This window comes from Atractosteus spatula, chromosome 7 (genome assembly GCF_055471065.1).
Source record: "Atractosteus spatula isolate fAtrSpa1 chromosome 7, fAtrSpa1.hap1, whole genome shotgun sequence".
Taxonomy (NCBI): domain Eukaryota; kingdom Metazoa; phylum Chordata; class Actinopteri; order Semionotiformes; family Lepisosteidae; genus Atractosteus; species Atractosteus spatula.
In genome coordinates this window covers 21,302,315-21,322,187 of record NC_142712.1, presented here as the reverse complement: position 1 = coordinate 21,322,187, position 19,873 = coordinate 21,302,315, and the positions used below count along the sequence as shown (strand labels likewise).

General features: G+C 36.3%; 1 protein-coding gene across 1 annotated transcript; it reads left to right on the top strand.

The window, feature by feature from the left end:
• The first annotated feature begins 295 nt into the window (after positions 1–295).
• LOC148830720 (nectin 1a) lies at positions 296–19,451 on the top strand. Its single transcript, XM_088920883.1, has 9 exons — positions 296–426; positions 4,219–4,575; positions 5,382–5,506; positions 5,653–5,803; positions 8,326–8,441; positions 9,299–9,440; positions 16,522–16,929; positions 17,509–17,620; positions 18,831–19,451. Exons 1-9 carry the CDS (start codon positions 384–386, stop codon positions 18,937–18,939), a joined length of 1,563 nt encoding a protein of 520 aa, XP_088777009.1. The 5' UTR covers positions 296–383; the 3' UTR covers positions 18,940–19,451.
• The last annotated feature ends 422 nt before the right edge of the window (positions 19,452–19,873 follow it).

Here is a 19,873-nt window from a genome sequence, read left to right as displayed (position 1 = left end):
GACATGCTACATTAATCCTTTAATCCTTGTGTACATTAAAAAATAAATGTTTATTTTTAGACTAGAGTAACAGTTAACACTTCCTTTATCTGATTTCCATTTTTTATAGTAACACACTGAGTTTCCAGTGCGTTTAAAGAGTTCTAAATGATCTTCAACACATCACATAAATTTCAACAATACAAAATTAAATTTGGCAATTCAAATCAAATATGACTATGAAAAAATCAGGAATAAATCTTGAAACATGCTTGCAGGCTTTTGCTCAAGTGTTTCAGCTTGAACCTGTGGTTTTCATACTAAATGCAAACTGACTTCCTGTACAGACGAGACAACTGCCATTTTCACGAGAAGCATTTATCACCCGGGATAGAAAATGAAAAATGGCTCTAACAGCTTTTCTCTTCTTTGCTGTCATCGCTGAAGGTAGGCATAACATATGTGACATAAAATGTAATCGAAATGAGTGTTTTACTTTTTTATATTTTTTACATGATTTAAAATCACTGTGTATTTAACATTGCTGCCATGAACCACAGATAAGTATTGGTTCATAATAGTACTAGAAAGCTGTAGAGGAACAAAGTGTGAAATAATATATTATACATGACAACCTATTGCAAATATCATTGACTCCTTTCATCTGATATTCAAGTAGAATATTTGCCATCTGTATTGAACATTCTCTTGTACTTTTTTGTTAATACTAAGAGATCAACAAAGAGTGGATATTCCTTTTGTTTGCAGTACACTGCAGTCAAAAGGTGGTCAGTGTAAAAAAATCCTGACAGAGAAAATTCCACAGTTTTGGTCATTGATTGCTGGAGACTATCAGAGACAGATGCTTCATTACGAGCGAATCTGAATCCTTTTATCAGATTGTCAAGATTACTATTCCAGTGAAACTTGTTCCTTCTTTATTTTTACAAATAAAGCAAAAGTATTTTTAAGTTTGCAGATACATTCTTGTAATGGTTTAATGGTCCATGCTGTGGCACCAATTACACATACTGTATATTGCTACAGGTATTCAATCATCTGCTTTCTCACTTTAAGCTAGCAGTTTGTAAGCAGTTTACAGGGCTCTGTTGTGTTCAATGGTGTTATTGCAATGATTTTAGTGTTTCATCACGGTTAGTTTTAAGGATTTGGTTAAAATTTCTCTGCACACAAAATGTGCTTTCTACTTTAAAAACTTCATTCAAGTGCTCAAACTGATGAGAAGATTTAATATAATGATATAAAGATATGATGTTCTAGGTACCTCGCATATTAACAGCCACAGTAAATTCCAGACTAGAGTGTATTTCTTTTCTTGCCAGAAAATTACAGCTGACACCTTGGGCTCTTACTTTCTATCACACTGTGAAGATCAAGCAAACTAATCTGTTTTTATTTTCTTTTTGGATAATGACCTACAACGAAAATGCAAACAGCAACATCAGCTTCATGCACAGAGGTGGTTTGTGTTTTTATGCAGTTGTGTGTTCAACACGCAGCCACATTGCTATGTATGCACTATGTTTACCTCTAACCGCACCAGTTAAGTGTTCCTATTGCCTCGATCTAATTGTGTGTGATATCTTCACCTTCCTGTTCAACAAAAAATAGCCCAAACCACAATTTCATTTCTTCACATATTCATGTGCTTTAGGATTTTCTTCGGTAACTTCCACAATATTTAATATTTAATTTTTTTAGAATTCTGTTAGATATTGTTCCTTTATGTCAATAAAGCAGGCAGATAAAACAGATTTTTTCAATGTCTTAAACACACTTAAAAGCACAAGAGCTGTGCTTAGGCTATAAAAGGCCCTTGCGGTGAATGTATGACAAAACGTGTCTGCTTAGCTCTCCAGATGGGCATCCATGGCCGTCTACCTACTTCACATCTGCAGTGATCTACACTGTGACTTCTTGCATCACTACACTTTGATCTGTTAATGTTACTAATGTTACTTCCATACTCATAGAAGTCATTAGAACTAAATAACAGGTCTCTCTTCCAGTCTGTGATACTCAATAAACAATGTGAATATGTTACTTGTCAAAATAAGAAATCCTCATAGTAACTTAAAAAAGTTTTACAAAACCATCAACATTTTTTTTTCTTTATACACTAATCTGATGTATCCATCATTTATAATTCATCATTAAGCCAAACTCACATTCACATTCCAATCAGCTCAGGTACTGTTTACATAAACAGAACAAATCATATCCTTGTTGTGTTTTTTCAATTGAATCGTTTGAGAAGTGAGATGCTTTATTTTAGGCAAAATCTGGCTTCTAGTATGAATCTGGTGAAAAAAACATTTAATTTTGAAAATAAAAGATGCATTGTGAAAGAATAGATTATATTATAGTAACACATAATGAATGGGGCTCTCTAGAAGAGATAGAAAGGAGATTTTAATTAAGATCATACAGGGCTACACTGTTTTATAAGCCCAGAAGGGATTATCATTAATCATTTCTGAAAGATAGTGGTCTGCAGACTCTGTAGATCTTTGCTGATGACCCAGCACTACATTTGCCAAAGCCAAATACATATAATCAGATTCCTGGGCCCTGTTGGCAGATATTTAAAATGTGAAACTGTGGGACTGGTTCTCCACTGGAATATGGAATTTGAAAGGATTCTGTGTCTTCTATTCTCAAGGCAGTGTTGGAATTCCATCCCTCAAAACTCCTTTTTACAATTGAATGTAAATGAATCTAATATATTGTCCTCTCCTAATTAACTAATTGTGAGTTAACATAAGTGGTCACCATTTTTCCCCAATGGAGAGATGACTGAAGCAAAGGGATGTCCAGAATCCCACTGTACAATTTTGTCAAAGGGAGAAATAAACAACATTATTTTTAAACTAGATGACATGTTTAAATAACAGAGGTGTTTCTGTGTAAGCAGACACATACGTTTTCAAGAGATAAAACACAGGGTACTACTGTATATACAAACTTCCCTATAGTCTTATACCACAATAATACAACATTTTAAAAAAGGAGACAAAAAGGACAAATTTAGTTTATTTTTTTTTATTTTTCTTTTCTATTCATTCTTATTTTCTTTTCAAAAGCAATGAATTTTGCTAAATGGGTTCATCAACCTAAACTGCAACCATCTCCACTTTTGTAAAAGCAGAGAAACACGACATGTGACTTATGCCGATTAAATACTTTACTTGCAGAACATTAAAATGCAAAATCAGGCTTTACTGTCCACAAATTAAACAATGCTCTTGATCAACAGCACACTATCCAGCATTTGAATTTAAACTTTTAACTTATTGGACAGAACTACTTTGATTCTTATTTAAGATGACCTTAAAAAACCTACAGTATTTTTTTTTCTTGCCCCCGAGTCTCTTGTCATGCATTAATAAAACTAGTAAGGTCAGCTACAGCTACTTCTCTCACTGATTTTAACTTAACACCGGAAAGTTCATATTTTTAGATGCATCAGTAACTGCATTCTGTGTTGCAGACCAAGACACATCATGCTGAAAATGCTTGAGAGCCAGTGTCATTCCTAATATACACTCTCCTTCTTAATGACGTATTTTATACTCATCTTCTTACTGACAACATTCTGTACATTGTGACCTTAGGCCTTTCATGTTGTCTTTTTTAGAACAGGATTTAATTTTGAACACAGAGATGTATTTTATTGTTTTGTCCCAAAAAGTGATATATTTGGTCATTGGTCACAGGGATTGCTGATAGTGGAAATGCAGCTACAGTATGTACACAATTTTGTTGACAGGTATACTGTACCTTGTAAACCCACATAATGCAGAGCAGTTGAAAGAAGAATATTAGGGAGGTCCATAAAGCAGACTTAAATCCTAACAAAAACATTGGAGATGGGAACAGTGTGGACTAATGGCTACAGGATCTGGATTAGAGCTGGAAGGTTATGGATTCAAATTCTCAGTAGCTCTGCTGATGTTGAACAGCATACTCATCTCAGATCGCTTTATAAATGTCAGTCCTAGTGGATAAAATAATTAGGCATGCTTTGCACATTTACTAGCAATGTTTCAGTCACACAATTAATACATGGTTAACTGGTAAGCCCTGAAATTAACTTCTGCCAATGTTTTCTTTAATGTAAATTTTGATATATTCAATCTACATTTCTGAAACACCAGGAAAGTTTAAATGTCTATTCAGTGTGAATGTGTATCACTTGGTTTCTTCTTTATTCTTAAGGTCTGGATGGATACCATATGGAAAACAATCTCGTTTTCAATGTCACGGTGGGCCAGAACGTCAGCATACCATGTGTTATGGAGGAAGAAAAAAATTTAAGTATTGCCCAGATCGAATGGAAAAAGGCTGAAAGAGGAGAAGAAAATAAAATTGTAGTTCACAATCCCACATTTGGGACAATCTATATGAACAAAAATGCTACATTTGAGCCTTTGAGGAAGGGGAATCCTTCTACATTGTATGGTTCACGTCTACATTTATACAACATCAATTCTTCAGACATGGGCCAGTTTGTTTGTGAGCTCACCACTTTCCCCTTGGGATCGATAAAGATCATCATAAACCTCATCATCACAGGTACCGAGCTCTTTCTGTTGTTAACACTTGGATCAAAAGTGTTTGGGTTGTCTATTCAAGACAAACATTTCAGTTCACATAGCCTATTTATAGATTTTACCATAACTCTATCCTCAATCACGTTATGAAATGGAAGTAATCAACTGGACAGATGTCAAAATATATATACACCTCAAGAAAAGACTTAGCCTCACCTTATAAGGGGATTCTTAATTTGCTATTGAGTAAGTCTCATATCATATTTGTCTTCTCTTGTTGTCTCCTTTATAAATTGTCGTAAACCATCTTATGAGTTCTTAAACATACTCTGAAAATACCTTTCCTTTTATCATGGAAATATAATTTTGACCTATTTTCTGCCAGATCTGAAAACTCTCCATTAGCTTAGATCTTTCCTGTAAGAGTGGCAAAGATGCACTTTTGCTCTTCTGAAACAATGTATTGTGCTGGTGTGCCTTTTTTCTTTCAGGGCTAATTTTCTAATAAACTCAATAATGCTCTATAGGCACCCAATTTATTTATAATGTTTTATAACAAGATACAGTTTGAGGCAAAAGCTGAAGTAGAGAGAAGGAAGGTAAGTACTGTAAGGGAAGACACCATTAATGACTTGAGAAATGATAATGACTTCATGCAGATGCAGCTGTAGCGACAGTTATCCTGGTATGCTTATGGGAGCTTTTATTGTGCGATATAATTGTTACACATTGTATTTTATCATATTGTGTATTTGTTGAGACTGCATTTTTTAGCTTCATTCAAGTGAAGCATTCATTAGATTAATTCTTTCTTCTTCTTGGTTTCAGAACCTGTTTTCAAATTATCCATTAATGTGACTTGGCCAAAAAGGTCTATAAAAGAAGGCGATGACGTGAATGTCCATTGTGAAAGCAATATTCCAGTAGAGCAGTATTCCCTCTGGCTTCTAAACGTAAGATAGCAGAAAGTCTGGCTTAATACTTCTGCAGCTAATTTAATCATTTCTGATTTTCATGTCCAATCAAATCAATAGACTCCCCATATTTGTTGCAATAATTCTGTGCAACTTGGTTGCATTTTTCTGTTCTCTAATTTCAGAATAAAACTTCCATCTACAAAAGCAAGGATGGCTTGTTCATCTTAAGGAATGTCAAACGAGATGAAAGTGGCCTGTACTTTTGCAAACCTGACTGGCTCCATTCAGACCCTTTCAATGATAAGAACATCACAGTATACATTCAAGTTCATTGTAAGTTGAATCCTTCCCTATATGAATACCTTTTCATACATTATACAGTATATACCAGTGTATTTTACATTATCATTTTTTACATAATCTTTGCACTTACACAAAATTTTGTTATCTGATACATTTGTAGACCCAGAATCTCCCAGGTGACAGTACATACTGTAATTGGCCCAGGACCATCAGGGTGGGTCAGCTTTAGTCAGTCAGATTTCCCTTTTTTGATCATTCTGATGGATTGTCAGATCCATGTGAATTGGATTGTCAGTCTTTGTGCTTTGGAAGCTTTAAGAGAAGAAGAAATTAGCTATGTTTTTCACAACTGTCCTTTTCACATCGTAAATTGATGTAAACTGAAAACAATCTACATTTCAGTAGCTCATTAGGCACATACTGTACTGTACAGCAGATAGTTATTTTCATTTGAAGATTTCTTGATTGAGTAGTAATGTTCTTTGGAATAACAAAATACTCAACTTAAACCATGTGATTTCTTACAAAATTGGGTGCTCTGGGTTTTGTATTTGATTATTTGGGTAAAACTCAGCAAAACCATTGACTAAGAATCTGTAAAAATACCACTCAAAATGACACTATTTTAGTTCAGTCAAGAAAAGTAAAAGATAACACTGTGCCTTGTTTGATTAATGAAAACACCCTATCTGTAAGAGAAGCTGCCATGTCAGTCCTGCATTAACTAGATCCCAGAAACCAGAAAACTGGTTCTGTGACAGACTACCGTATGTTAGCAGAAGGTCACCATGCCAGGCCAAGACCTTCGCAATCATCTGATCCATCTGTAATTGTTTTCAAAACAAAAAATGTCAGGGTGAAAAAGCCCACACTTCAGCAGAATGGCAGAATGACTGTATTGTTTTTCTATTTTCATTTTAAAAAATGATCTGTATCCTCAGTGGTTATTCTGGGGTAACATTGATAGCTGAGAAGCAAAATCACTATCATGTGTGGGGTAGAGAAAATCTGAGGTGGCAGGTGAGATATTGCAGGAGTGTTTTTTTCACAGATGTATGCTGTTTTGTACTTGACCTCCTTGATGGAAGAAAACATATGTAAAGATGTCATGGTGAGCATATGCTGAATGTATCAACAAAGACATCAAATGAACAGTTTTTCCCTTCCTGTAAGCCATTTTGGAAATGTTGATTTTCCATCAGGACAGTGCAAAACAACACAGACCTGGGATTACAATTACACATCTTCAGAAAAATAATTTCAATTTTTTGTGGGCAGATTTTTTTCCTGGCCACAGTGTCTCTGTAAAGTAGCCCCTCAAATAATAATTATTCTTGCTTCATGCATGACTACACTACCTAGCAATCATAAGGGATGCTAAGACCCTTTGCCCTTTGCCACAGGTACCATTAATCTCCCACAATCCCCAGAGTACACACAGATCAACAACAGGAATTAATATGGTATAAGTGCCCTTTTTATTTTAAGGATACAACAGTTAATAATGTCCACCCAACACCCAGGGCACATTATACAAAACCCAAATCCAAAACACACATTCCAGTCTGGCCATAAGCACCCCATTGGACCCCAGTTACCCAGTAAATGTCCCAAGTTCATTCAGTCCTGTAGTTCTGTTCTCTGTGTAGCTCTTTTGTAGTTCATAAGCATCTTGTCTGGTTCCGACTGTCATGAACTATGTGTCCCTGGTGTTCCCCTCCTCTACCGTGTTTGTCTCTGCCCTCTCCAGGGTCCAACTACCACAATCTGTCCCTTGTAGCAAAACTACAAGGAGCAAAGTTTCCTTCTTCCATAGGTCCCAGTTCTGTCTTGACTGGTGGTTTGTAGGCCTTCTAGACAAAGGAAAAAGCTGTCCAAAGATGGGCAGGTGTACTGATGCGTTGATTAATTGCACCCTGTTCTTCCTTAGGTGTGCTAATTGCCCAGCATCTGTATTAAGAGGACTTTTGATAAGGGCAGGAAATGCAGAGGATAGAGCATACAGCTAAATCAACAATAAAGGGTCACTGGCCCAACAATGTAACTAACATCCATACTGTCCTCAACAGCTGGTGCCCAACACCCATTCTTTTTACTATGTGACTCCGGCCAGAGTCCAACAGAACATCAGTGGGAATGTCTCAGCAGTGTCATAACTGGTCTTCTCTGGTTGTCTTAAGTTGGACAGGAAGTACTGTATATCATCCTACAGCAGTCTGACTATAGGCTGATCAGGTCTATGCATCAGTACTTTGAGTATTGTGTTCATTCTGAGGGAGGTCATATCTGATGTCATGTTCTTGTTCTGACAATGTGCCATGTTTCATCCTGAAAGAGTATCATGATTTTCCAATATATTTTCCATTCACATTTTCCATAACTTAACATAAGATAGATACCTATGTTTAAAATGTTAATTACATTTACTAGATCTGAGTGTTCCATTTCTTTTTTACATTGTAAAATGACAAAATATAAAGGGTCTCAGAAATTCCAAGATTAATACTTTGAAAAGCTGATATGTTGCTCTTTACCTTTATCTTCTTTAACAGATCTGGATAAAATTGAATGCGATATTCAGAGTCCAATAGAAGCTGATCTAGGTACAAATCTAAAGATTGACTGTCATTCAGAAGCTTCTCAGCCTCCTGAATACATTTGGAAAAAGGTAGGGTAATGACAGTACAGCATAATATTGTACTGCTGTGTGTATGAAGATGAAAATATAAAAACCTGGACAGTCTCAAAAGCAGCTGTATAAGCTGTACTGTATATAATAAACTTGGTGACCCAGATTTTAATTTTTGGGCAATGCCAGTGCAACTGTCTTAGCACAGGGTTTCAGCAATAATGTCTGTGACATTACAATTGCTGGAATAACTTCTGAGGTTTGTGCTCCTTACAGTTTCTTTGTGAAGTGGCTCAAAGCACATTACTGTCTTGCATTTGGCTTGAAAACAGGAACATCTCAGGGAAACTGTTTCTCAAAGCTATTCTTAATTAGTATTAAGATACTAATAGGGGACATTGAAAACTAACTGAAAATTCCAAGAACAGAACGAACACATGTGACGGGGGAAATTATTATAGACAAAACCTTAAGTTTGGATTCTGTGTGTGGAAATATTTATATACGATACATATGTATATATATATAGGGCTTGATTAGAAGAATAGTCCACATCTATAGAAAATGTATACATCCTTTCCAAAGTAACACATTTTGTGGCCTAACAGCATAATATTAAGACATATTAAATCAGAAATTATTTTACCTTTTTTTTAAATATTGTATATATAACGTCCAAGTGAAAAACAATTGCTCGAACATTTTGGAAAGTAATTACAAAAGAAAATGGGTTGATTTGAAAGGGGTCCTGATTGTGTCTGATACAATGTCTGAGATATTTGCACAATGCACATACAGTTGGGCTTCATAATAAACTGCAAAAAGTCTACTAAAGCTTTAAATACAAATTGAATTCTAACTAGTAATGTTTAACTTTTTATCCTTCTACACAAAAGGACAATATGACTGTCTCACATTCCCGTATTCTACAAATTGAAAATGTGACCAGTGAGATGACTGGAGTCTACAAACTGACAGCTACAATAAAGGATGCAGTCCTTGAACGTCAGAGAGAGTTTTATATAACTCTAACAAAAGGTATGTCTTAGCCACATATAGACATAAGGCTTATATTTTTGGCAGTTAAAATATGGACAAACCACAAAGAACAGCTTAAAAGTGTCATGTTTTAAAATGATTTAAAGGCCTATGCTTCTATTGTCAACGTTGATACTTTATGTAACCTGTCTCTTGTAATCTCATCATGATTACATTTTAATTTCTGTCACAAGCTGAATCAAGCAATTATCATACCAGCTTTTAATACTCCTAAAATACCAGGCATTACACTCCCAATCTAAACGGTTCTCAAATGCATTAGACTCATCCATTTGTAAATTCATAAGGAATTTTTAAGTGTAAAATGTTGACACACTCCAGAAACACAACCCCATTGTTTAAAAGAAAGCTTACACAGGGCAAAGTTTGCTTTATCATCCAAGTGTTTGCTTTGATCTCATTTCATCATGAAACCATTAAAACTGATCTGTGATATGGTGCTTTAAAATCAAATACTCCGAAGAAATCAATATTGGATGTATCCACCATGATCTTAAATGCAAGTAAGCAAACAGCTTGGCATAACACAACAGGGATCTTACAAATGGACAGTTTGATTTACAGATGGAAAAGAAGACAGGCTAAGCTGAGAACAGTTAGCAGTGCATGATGTTAAATATCTAATCAAGAAATATCACTGGTTCAGCTCTGAGTCATGTACCTTAACATACTGACTGTAACAACAATTCCCCAATCACAACTGGTTGTTAGTCTGCCAGTGCATCCCTGTCTTCCAGTAAAATAGAAACACTTTATTGAGAGGTTTGCAGGTTTACAGTGACAACAGCAAGAGATGCACTACTTATCCAGTCGTCAGTAACTCTCCTACCAGGCACTGTGGTGGAAGCAGCATGTAAAATGACTATTGCAGGTGGGCTTGTCAGAGGTGCATGTCTGCCCTTTTCTCATTCTCTCCTTGGGGGTACAGGAGTCACAGCTGTGAACTGAGTCCCGATCATTGGACACATACTGTAGGACAGGTGCATAAATGACAAATATGGGCAATTCCAAATCTCTCATACACATTAAATATAAAAAATGTCACGACTTTGACAACAACAAGCCAGCAGCTAGTGTTTGCATTAATGGTCCCCTACAACCATGTAGGGCTTAATCTCCAAGCTTTGTGACGAAGATGTCCCAACAGAATTGCACACCAAATCTTACCACTTTTCTAATTGAATATCTTCCCATCTTTCTCTTTTTCATGAGGAACCTGTGAAACTGGGGTTTAAACAAGGTCTACATGCTACAAATCCACAAGAAGGCAGCCTTTAATAAAGTATAGATTATAAGGCCATTATTTTTATTTCACACTCACTGTCAATAAACAAATCTCTCCTAAGCCCGTGCTTTCATTACCTCTATGGGCTGTTAAGGAATTCTTATATTTTTTTAATCCAGAGTTCCTGTGCTGATTTGATGCCTTTTTAGGAGCAACACACTAGTAAGTCTTAAATGAGGTGGTATGCGCCCTGAATAAAATCCTTACTGGATCCTCATCTGCCACACAGAGAATTTACTCCTTATCAGTTAAATCAGTTTGGATTTGCTTCTATTGTCAATAGCCCAGCTTTGAAACACCTCTTAAATGTCTTACAACTTGCAAAATGTGAAGCTGAGCTTCATTAGCTGAAACGTTCCATTTTGGTGGAAATAGATTAATACAGTATGCTCCTTTCACATTATATTTCTGTCCCGGGAGCTACAGTGTTCACCACATTTTAAAACTCTATAATAGCATTCCTGTCTGCTTTCATTAAGGCCTTGAGGCAGTGTGGCACTTTCTGATGAATTTCTTGACGATCCTGGGAATTGTAGCATGCCAGTAGCCTCCAAATATATTCCCACTGTCAACTATTCTGACAGCAAAAAAATAATGTGCCCTGGTTAAAGAAATTATTCTCTTTTGCTTCATGTATCACACTTTGTCATAGAAGTACTCACATCTTTCTAAAAGAAACCATATGGAAATTATTTTTGTGAAATATTATTCATTTTCATTTTTATATTCACCCCACTCCTTACAGAAATGATGAAATGATAATGCGTGTGTGATAGAATTCACAGTGCAAAATTTTCAAATGCACCGTAGTAATTCTGTGTCTGCTCAGAATTAACCAAAGAGAAAAACATTCAACAACTACACGTTTCAACCACTGATTTACTTGTATAGATCCGTCTTGGAAGGGATCCGTTTATCATCAGAAATGTGCCACTTTTACTTCAGGTTCTGATGTATTTGAATTCTGAAATCTTACATTTGAAAATGTTTACTGACAAATACTAGAGTTCCTCTGGATTCATAAAAACTGAAGGAATGGATAAGTGAACAATTGGTGGGAAGGTCAAGGATGATGTTTTAATTGACTTATAGCAAACCTTAACATTAGAGTTCACTCTCATTGTCTTTTCAAAATATAGGTTAAATCCTCTCACTGCAGCAGAGCTGACTTAAGTCTGTTTCTTGGTGCTATGTGGTTTAAAAACTCCCCATATTTCCTTTGTATGTCTAACACAAGGCATGTTGTGGTATTTTGCATCGAAATGCTGTTATGCTGTTCTTGCATTTTAAATAGGCTCTCATTTCTTTTGCTCAGCAAGTTGGCCTGGCCAGACGGAGATGTGTGTGAGAAGAAAATGAACTTTTGTACCCTAATTGTGATTTGGTTATTGCTCTCAGTGTCTGAGTAGAACTGGAAAGTCTTAATATAGTGCTCTACTGACTAATGGGTTTAAAAAATAATAATTCCAAATTGCCATCTAGAAAACTTTCATAGATTGTAAAAGAGTAATGAGGGAAAACTAAAAAATATCCTATATATGTTTACAGATCTAAATTTGGTTTTAATTACCTATTTCTGTGTATTATTTATCTTCTTTGTAAGACTCAAAATGTGCAATAGTGGTAGCCTCTGACAATGGGTACCCTCAGTGCCTGCCATCTCAAAATCAATCAAGTCTAGCAGTATTCCATATTAACCAAGTTCTGTAAAAATAAATTGTTTTTTTAAAGCATTATACCTTATGGAAATAATAAAAGAATACCATGTCATATTTTCTTTTAGAACAATTTTGCTGTACATGTCATAATGTTCTGTAATCTATTATTATTATTACTATTATATATTATTACTATTATTTTTTTTCAAATTTCAAATTTACTTTCTAAAACTGTACCTAAATCACAAGAGAAATAATTACAAGAGAAATAATTTGGTTATAGAAAATCATAGTATTGTATGATTCAGGCTGGGAACATGACAAAACGTTGGATTTTCAGAAACACACAAGCAAAATGAATGGGGTGTGGATAGTTGTAGACTAAGACAGATAAAGTGCTGCAAAGACTTCAGAAAATGTTCAGATTTGCACTAATTCTGTTACGCGGCTGCAACTTCTTTTTTGCTGGTACTTTTGAGTGAGAAAGATTATTTTACAGCCTTGCTATTTGTTGTACCTTTAATTCCATCCATCCATTTGCTAACCACTTCCTTCAACTCAGGGTCATATGGGAGCCACAGCCTATCTTGGCAATCAACAGGTACAAGGGAAGATACATCCTGGCCAGGATGCCAGTGAATTGCAGGGCACACACTCACACCAGGGCCAATTTTCTGATACGTCAAATAACTTACCTGTACAGTATGTCTTTAGACTATGGGAGGAAACCCACACAAACATTTCAGGAAATTAAATTATGTAGAGCGGTAAAATTGTTGTTCAATTATTTTTAAACACTTTTCTTTTTTATTGATCTCAGATGGCAAATATGAATTCAATACGTTCTGATGAGATACAGAACATCAAAGAGCATTGTGTTTTGGGTTTTTTTTCTAACAATGACACAGTTCCTTTATTGGTAAGTTTTTTTCAGTAGGAAAAAAGTCTGGGACATACTGAGCCTAAACTACCACACCCACACCTAAATTACATTACGTCTGAAAGTCGTAAGTCTAAGGTGTATGTTGCCTTATATAACCAATGGCAGTTGATTTCAACTGACCTACGAAGAAATCTAATGAAATTATTGCATTGCACTTGCTGCAGCAGACAACGGTTCTATTTCCTCCCATCTTTCAATGACATGCTGGCTGTGTTCACTGGTGTTTCAAAATTGTGCTTCTTTGCCTTTTCAAGGAAGGTCTCTCACCTTGTGCCCTGTTCCTCCATGATAAGCTCCGGTTTCCCATGACTCTTGCTGGGGATAAGTCACTGCTGATATTGGATATGGAAAAAATAATAATTTTAAGTGATGTGCTACAAAGACTTTATTTAAAATTTGTTATCTCAAAGACATTCTTTACAGTGACATGTTATAGGTATTGAAGTACATTTGATAAGATTAGATGTGATACAAATGTTTTTGCTTGGAGTAGTGTATTTGTTCTTATATAAACTGAGCTCAAGTTTTACAGATTTGGTGGTTTTCTTTTCATTAAACATCATCAATGCTTTGAAAAAACTGCAGGAGCTTGAATGTACAGTATACAGATGTCCTTGTGTTGATAATTCCTTTTGCTGGGCAGCTTAGCAAAGGAAGTTTACTTTCAGACTGACAGAGCAAAAATATTAAGCACAACATCTAGGAACTATATCTCTGTCTCTGTTGGAGTACTGACAAGGACAAGAAGTGTTCTAGAAAGGGCCAGGTTTTGTGTGCTGAATTGGTCTGGTGTCTACATTTACCATCCCCTATAGATTCTGCCATTACATTACATCAGGACAAAACTATTCTAAAGAGGGGGCAAATGTTTTGGAAAATGATTTTTAAATGACCTAATAAAAACAAATGAAGACTTTGAAATCCCAAATGAGAGCAGCCATGTGTTTGAGGCTTGTTAACTCTCTCGTGGATATCTATACTTAATCTACATGAATGTTACTCACTCAAGACTCATTGTCTTCAGTGAGGTGATGAATCTGACAAGTGAACTGTGTCACCCAGCACCGGCTGACACTGTGGTGTAGCTTCCTGTTTGCCTGCACTGAGGTTTGTCGCTTGTCTTTCATAAGGCCCTCCCCAGTAACAGACGAACACAACATTGGGCTTCATGGTTAAATATATTAGATTTTTTACACTTTCTGTACATTGTAATATGCTTCATAGTTCAGTAGATCATAGTCATGTGTAACTAAGCAGTTGTCTGTCAGAGCTGTCTATGTCACTTTAAGCCACTACTTAAAGTAGTACTTAAGGAAACTCTAGACTCTAGAGTCTAGAGGATTGCTCTATACGTGTCCTAACCCTTGTCCTGGAGTGTCCCAGTACAGTAGGTTTTGCTGGTAAGCATTAGTTCACCAGTTTCTAAACAGATGGAACAAGTCCACTGTAGTCAATTAAGCAGGTGATTTACTAAAATAATGTATTAATGGACCACTGGTGGCACAGAGGTACAGTGGTTAGAACTGCTGCCTCACAGTACTTGGGCCCTGGGTTCAGTTCCTGAGATGTTAATGTAACTTCATGGATATTGCATGTTCTCACATGTTCATGTGGCTTTTGTCCAGATGATCCCATTTCCTCCTGGTGTTAACAAACATACTGCTAGGTTATTTGGCTTTTGGAAACAATTGGCCTTGGTGTGAGTGTGTGCTTGATTGTGTTAGTACAGTATGTGCCTTGTGAAGGATGGGTGTACAGTCCAGTGTGTATTCTGTCTTGAACCCATTGCTTGCTGGGATAGGCTCTGGCTCCCTCACAATCCTGTATTGTATAAAGTGGTTAGAAAATGGATGGATGAATTATTAGATCATTTATCATTTAGGAGTACCTCCAACCCAAGGATTAGAGTTCTCTTAAATGAACAGAATACTTGCTGGATTAATCAAATATCTCAGGGTTGGAGAACCTTCGTCTACAGAGAAAATAAGTACAGGTTCTGTACTTGCATGAGATTATCAGAGGAATCTAATGCTGCTGGTTTCAATTAAGGTTTAATTATTAAATTATTATTTAATTAAGGTTTAACCGCATTAAAGTTTTTAAAAAAGGGTTTCTCTGTAAATAGGTATAATATAAATAGGTACAGAACACAGAAGGTGTCTAGTGTTGTGATTAGTCTAGTAAATTTAGTTTCAGAGTTGGCACTGATGTGGGCATCTAATAAATCTCATCTGTTGATCCAGGGTTAGGCAAAACAGGTATTCCTATTGGAATTTCCTACAAGTTAGGAAAGAATTGAAGAGGTTTATTTATCACCAACAAGCTCACTCTCTTAGGAGCTACTGCTCCACTTGGAAAGAAGGTTTGAGTTCTCAGCAGACAGAACAAGTTCAGTGCCAAGGTCAAGCTGAATGAGCCCCATTAAGGTTTTAAAAAAGGGTAGAGTCATAGGATACAGATCTGGGAAGGACAGTGGTTTATTACACTATAATTGGTCACTGATTTCCCAAATACTTTGTGGTCCAAACTGTAATCTTGTTGTGTGACTCACCTTGCATGAAGATGTACAGGAAGCATATATTAAATTAAATCATTTTATATATTGTAGGTCAGGTGGGTGGCACAGCTTCGTAGTGGTTAATCATTGTTGCCTTACAGCCCTGGAGCCTTGGGTTCAATTCCAGACCTGGAGTGCTATCCATGTTGAGTTTGTATGTTCCATTTCTTCCGAGCACTCCGGTTTCCTCCCACAGTCCAAAAAACACACTGGTAGGTTGGTTGGCTTCCGGGGAAAAAAACTCTGCCCATCCAGAGTGAACCCTGCCTTTGCACCTGTTGCTTGCCGGTGACCCTGAATGGGAAGAAGCGTTTAGAAAATGGATGGATTGGAGACCTGGCAACTTAATCTTTGTGTTGTAATAATAATGTGTGGGTAAATTACTGAAGAGAAATACTGTAATTAAAATTACCCTCATATATAACTCTCTGAAAATCTCTGTCACTGGTCAGAATCAAATTTTTAAACATATTCTGCCATTGCCTTATTGAATTTGAAGTTCTTTTAAACTTAACAATTTAAAAATGTTTTTCTAACCTTTAAAGAGGTCTTGTTCTTTTCATTATATTCATGTATGTCACCAAAAAATATCTAATTTCAGTCTTTCTGATTTGTAGGGACAGTAATTCCTTCATTCAAATTTACAACCGCTTCTCCTGGTATTACTCCAAACATAAGCCAGACTGGAGGAACGGATATGTACACTGATGTTACTGCATCAACACAAGTAGCATGGACCACTGATAGCCCTGGGCAGGTTACCAACATTTCCATGACCACAATGACAGAACAGGAACGTGACACAACCTCTTCTGTGAATGCTACTCATGGGCAAGGCTACTCCACGCATCATTCAGCAAGTACTAGCTGGCAGAACTCCAGCATGTCTTATAATGAAGGAAACAGCACAGACTTCGCAACCAAAGGCAAAGTCTCATATCCAGTCCCAGCCACTCTCAAGTACAACATAACATCCTTCACTCAAACCCCTTGGGATTTCAACACATCTGTAGCAATAGACACAGGTACAGTATGTTATCTTGTTACTTCATCTCCTATTTTTTATGTTTGAACTACCAAAGTTGTGTTCCAGATAGACTTCACCAGTAACCAAACTCGTTACAAGTGCATGTTGAGCTCCACAGCCCAGACACCATAAATTCAAGCCTATGTCCCTGCCCTTTGTCAGCTACAGGTGGGATTTCTCAGGTGGTGTTGCACAATTGGGATTGGGTGGAGATTAGTTGAATAAAGCTCTCTAGGCCCCCAGCACAACACTGACTTCTGGATAGCCACTGCTCCAGCTGACATGAGCACTCCTGTGTGAAAGTGAGTGGTTGAATTGGTAGAACTTATTCTGCCCACCCCCATTCTGAAGAGTACATGGAATCATTGACTCCAAATATGGGCATTTGAAATAATAAAAGTATTAAAATAAATGGTTTTAATGACCATGTTATAGTCATAGTTTGTCTGTATACGAGTGTAAAAAGTGCAGCATAGACATCCAGGTCTTTCTTCTAGAAATACACAAAGCTGAGTATCGTTGACTAGCTATTCAGGTTCATTACTATCTATATTTCAGCGACTGATTGTTTCTCCAGGTGCCACAGGAGGTAAAGAAGGCCACACAACAGTAGTGTTTATTATCCTGCCATGTCTGGTATGTCTCATTCTGATTGTGGTCCTGGTCAGAAGATACATACAGCAGAAGAAGTGAGTGCATTTGTCCTTTTAATATCTATTGTCACCAATTTCAGTAGTTTGGTTATCACTTCCGTTACTTGTTAACATTTATTTACATTTAGCAATGCATTATAGCTTTTCAATGCATGTTTTTTCTTGTCACATATTGTTACTTTCATCATATAATAACATCACACATGTACTGTAACTCCGGATGGGCTGAAGGTGAGTTAAATTAAGTTAATTAACTCAGACAAAGACTTTTCTGCAGCACGGTGTTGAATTATTTTTAACTTTTGCTCTTTGCAGAGGGATGGGTAATTGGAACTGTGTGAGTGGATTCACTATTGAACTTGAACACTGATACAGTGGAATGAAAAGCTACTTTCAAGATTGCAGCTTGTGAAGTGGCTTAAAAATTACTAAAACAATATTTACACATAAAGTTACACATATTGTTCTAAAGAACCATTTAGCTCCAGCTCCAAAGGTCACTAGACAGTTATCAGTGGCCAAATGCTGTCACCTGTCTTTTAAAACCTCCTGTCAGGCTCTTTACATGTTTTTCTTAGCAGACAATTCTCTATAAAATGACTTTGCAATTACAATGTAGCCATATTGTTTTTAACATTCCAATCTACATGCAATATCTTTTCAATTTACGTTTCATGGTAACTCCGCATTAAGAAAGAAAAATACTGTAATAGTACAGAAATAGTATACAGTGTCTTTCCACCACTTTATCCCAAGCTCTCATACATTAATAACTTTTATTTATAAAACACCTTCAAAACCCAATGACTCTGTACATTGTGATAAAGACAAAAAACTACAATAAAAAACAAAAGAAACAAAATAACAAAAACACATGGGATAGAATGTAGGGAAATCGGATGTAAGCCTGAGCAAAAGACTTTACACCATAGAAAACATTTATTTGGAGTATAGATTTGAAGACAACGTTTTTGTCTCTCTACAAATTGGAGGAAGGGCATCAAAAGTCTAAGCTTTAATCCCAGCTAAAATTAACAAAGGATCAACCTCACTGAATGTAAAGAATGTAAATGGAATGTAGAGTGAGTGTAAACTTGGAGGAGTACAGTACAGTATGATAGAGCTAGATTATCATATCATATTCTATTAAATGCAATCTCATATTGTTGAAGTCCATTCTCATTACTAAGCAGGAGTGTATTTAAAATGATCTGAGTATGTTTATTGTTTTCAAACTACCTTTCAGATTGGATGAGCCTCCGTCATTTAAACCTCCTCCCCCGCCAACGAAATACAAGACAATTGAAACACAGGAAATGGTGGAAATAAACTTCAAAGATAATGCAATTAAATAGACAAGCAGCACGGTCAGCTCTGAAATGAGGCTTTTCTTATGAGTCTGAAACCCTTGCTACCCATTTTGAGAACTTTTAGCCTTTTTCCATTTTAAATGCCCTTCAAACATCCTGTGGTAGGTTGATTTAAGAGGGGTGACTTTGGGGGTGGCATTTAAAACTCACTGCCACAAGAGGGCAACATTTGACCTCTAATTAACTGTAAATAGCCACACTAGGGTGATTTAATTATTGGGTAATTGGTAAAGGCTTTAGAATTTCATATTCTCACAGAGTGTTTTAAGCTTTTTCGGTGTTTAAAAAGCATGCAAGGTGCTACTGTTTTTTTAGTGTTGTTTTGCTGTGGAACTGAAAAGCCCCTTGGATTTCACTACTCTGTGGCTGTTGTGAGTTTTTGTGTGTGCAGTCTCTTGGGACTGCTCTGGTTAAGGGATGGGTCTGTCACAATCCCTCATTAGCCAATGAGAATAAAGCTCAGTATGTATCTTCAAAACTGAATTATTACATTCAGGCAGCCTATTTTATCCAACTCTCTATTGTTCAAAACTGGCCACTGTGATGTACAAGAGAGATCACCCTCAATCAAATTCCAATGTCTAGAATGGAGTGTATACCTAACGTAAACATTCTTCTGTCAGATTATACAGTATGTCTACAAGGAAAGCACTACTATTGTGGTTTCTTAAACTGCACCAAATTTTAAATTGATATAACAGTTGAAAGAAAATGAACAAAGTACATTATAACTTCTCAGGTACTGAAGATAATAACTTTCCTCACAAAACATACAGAGTAAATCACTTCTCCACCACTGGTGTCATGTCCTAGCTAGGACTCGCTTACACGGTTAGGTAAATTGACCAGCTGTATCACTAATTAATTTGCAGACTGGAGGTGAACAGAGGATTGTATTGTACTACTTTTCCTATACTCT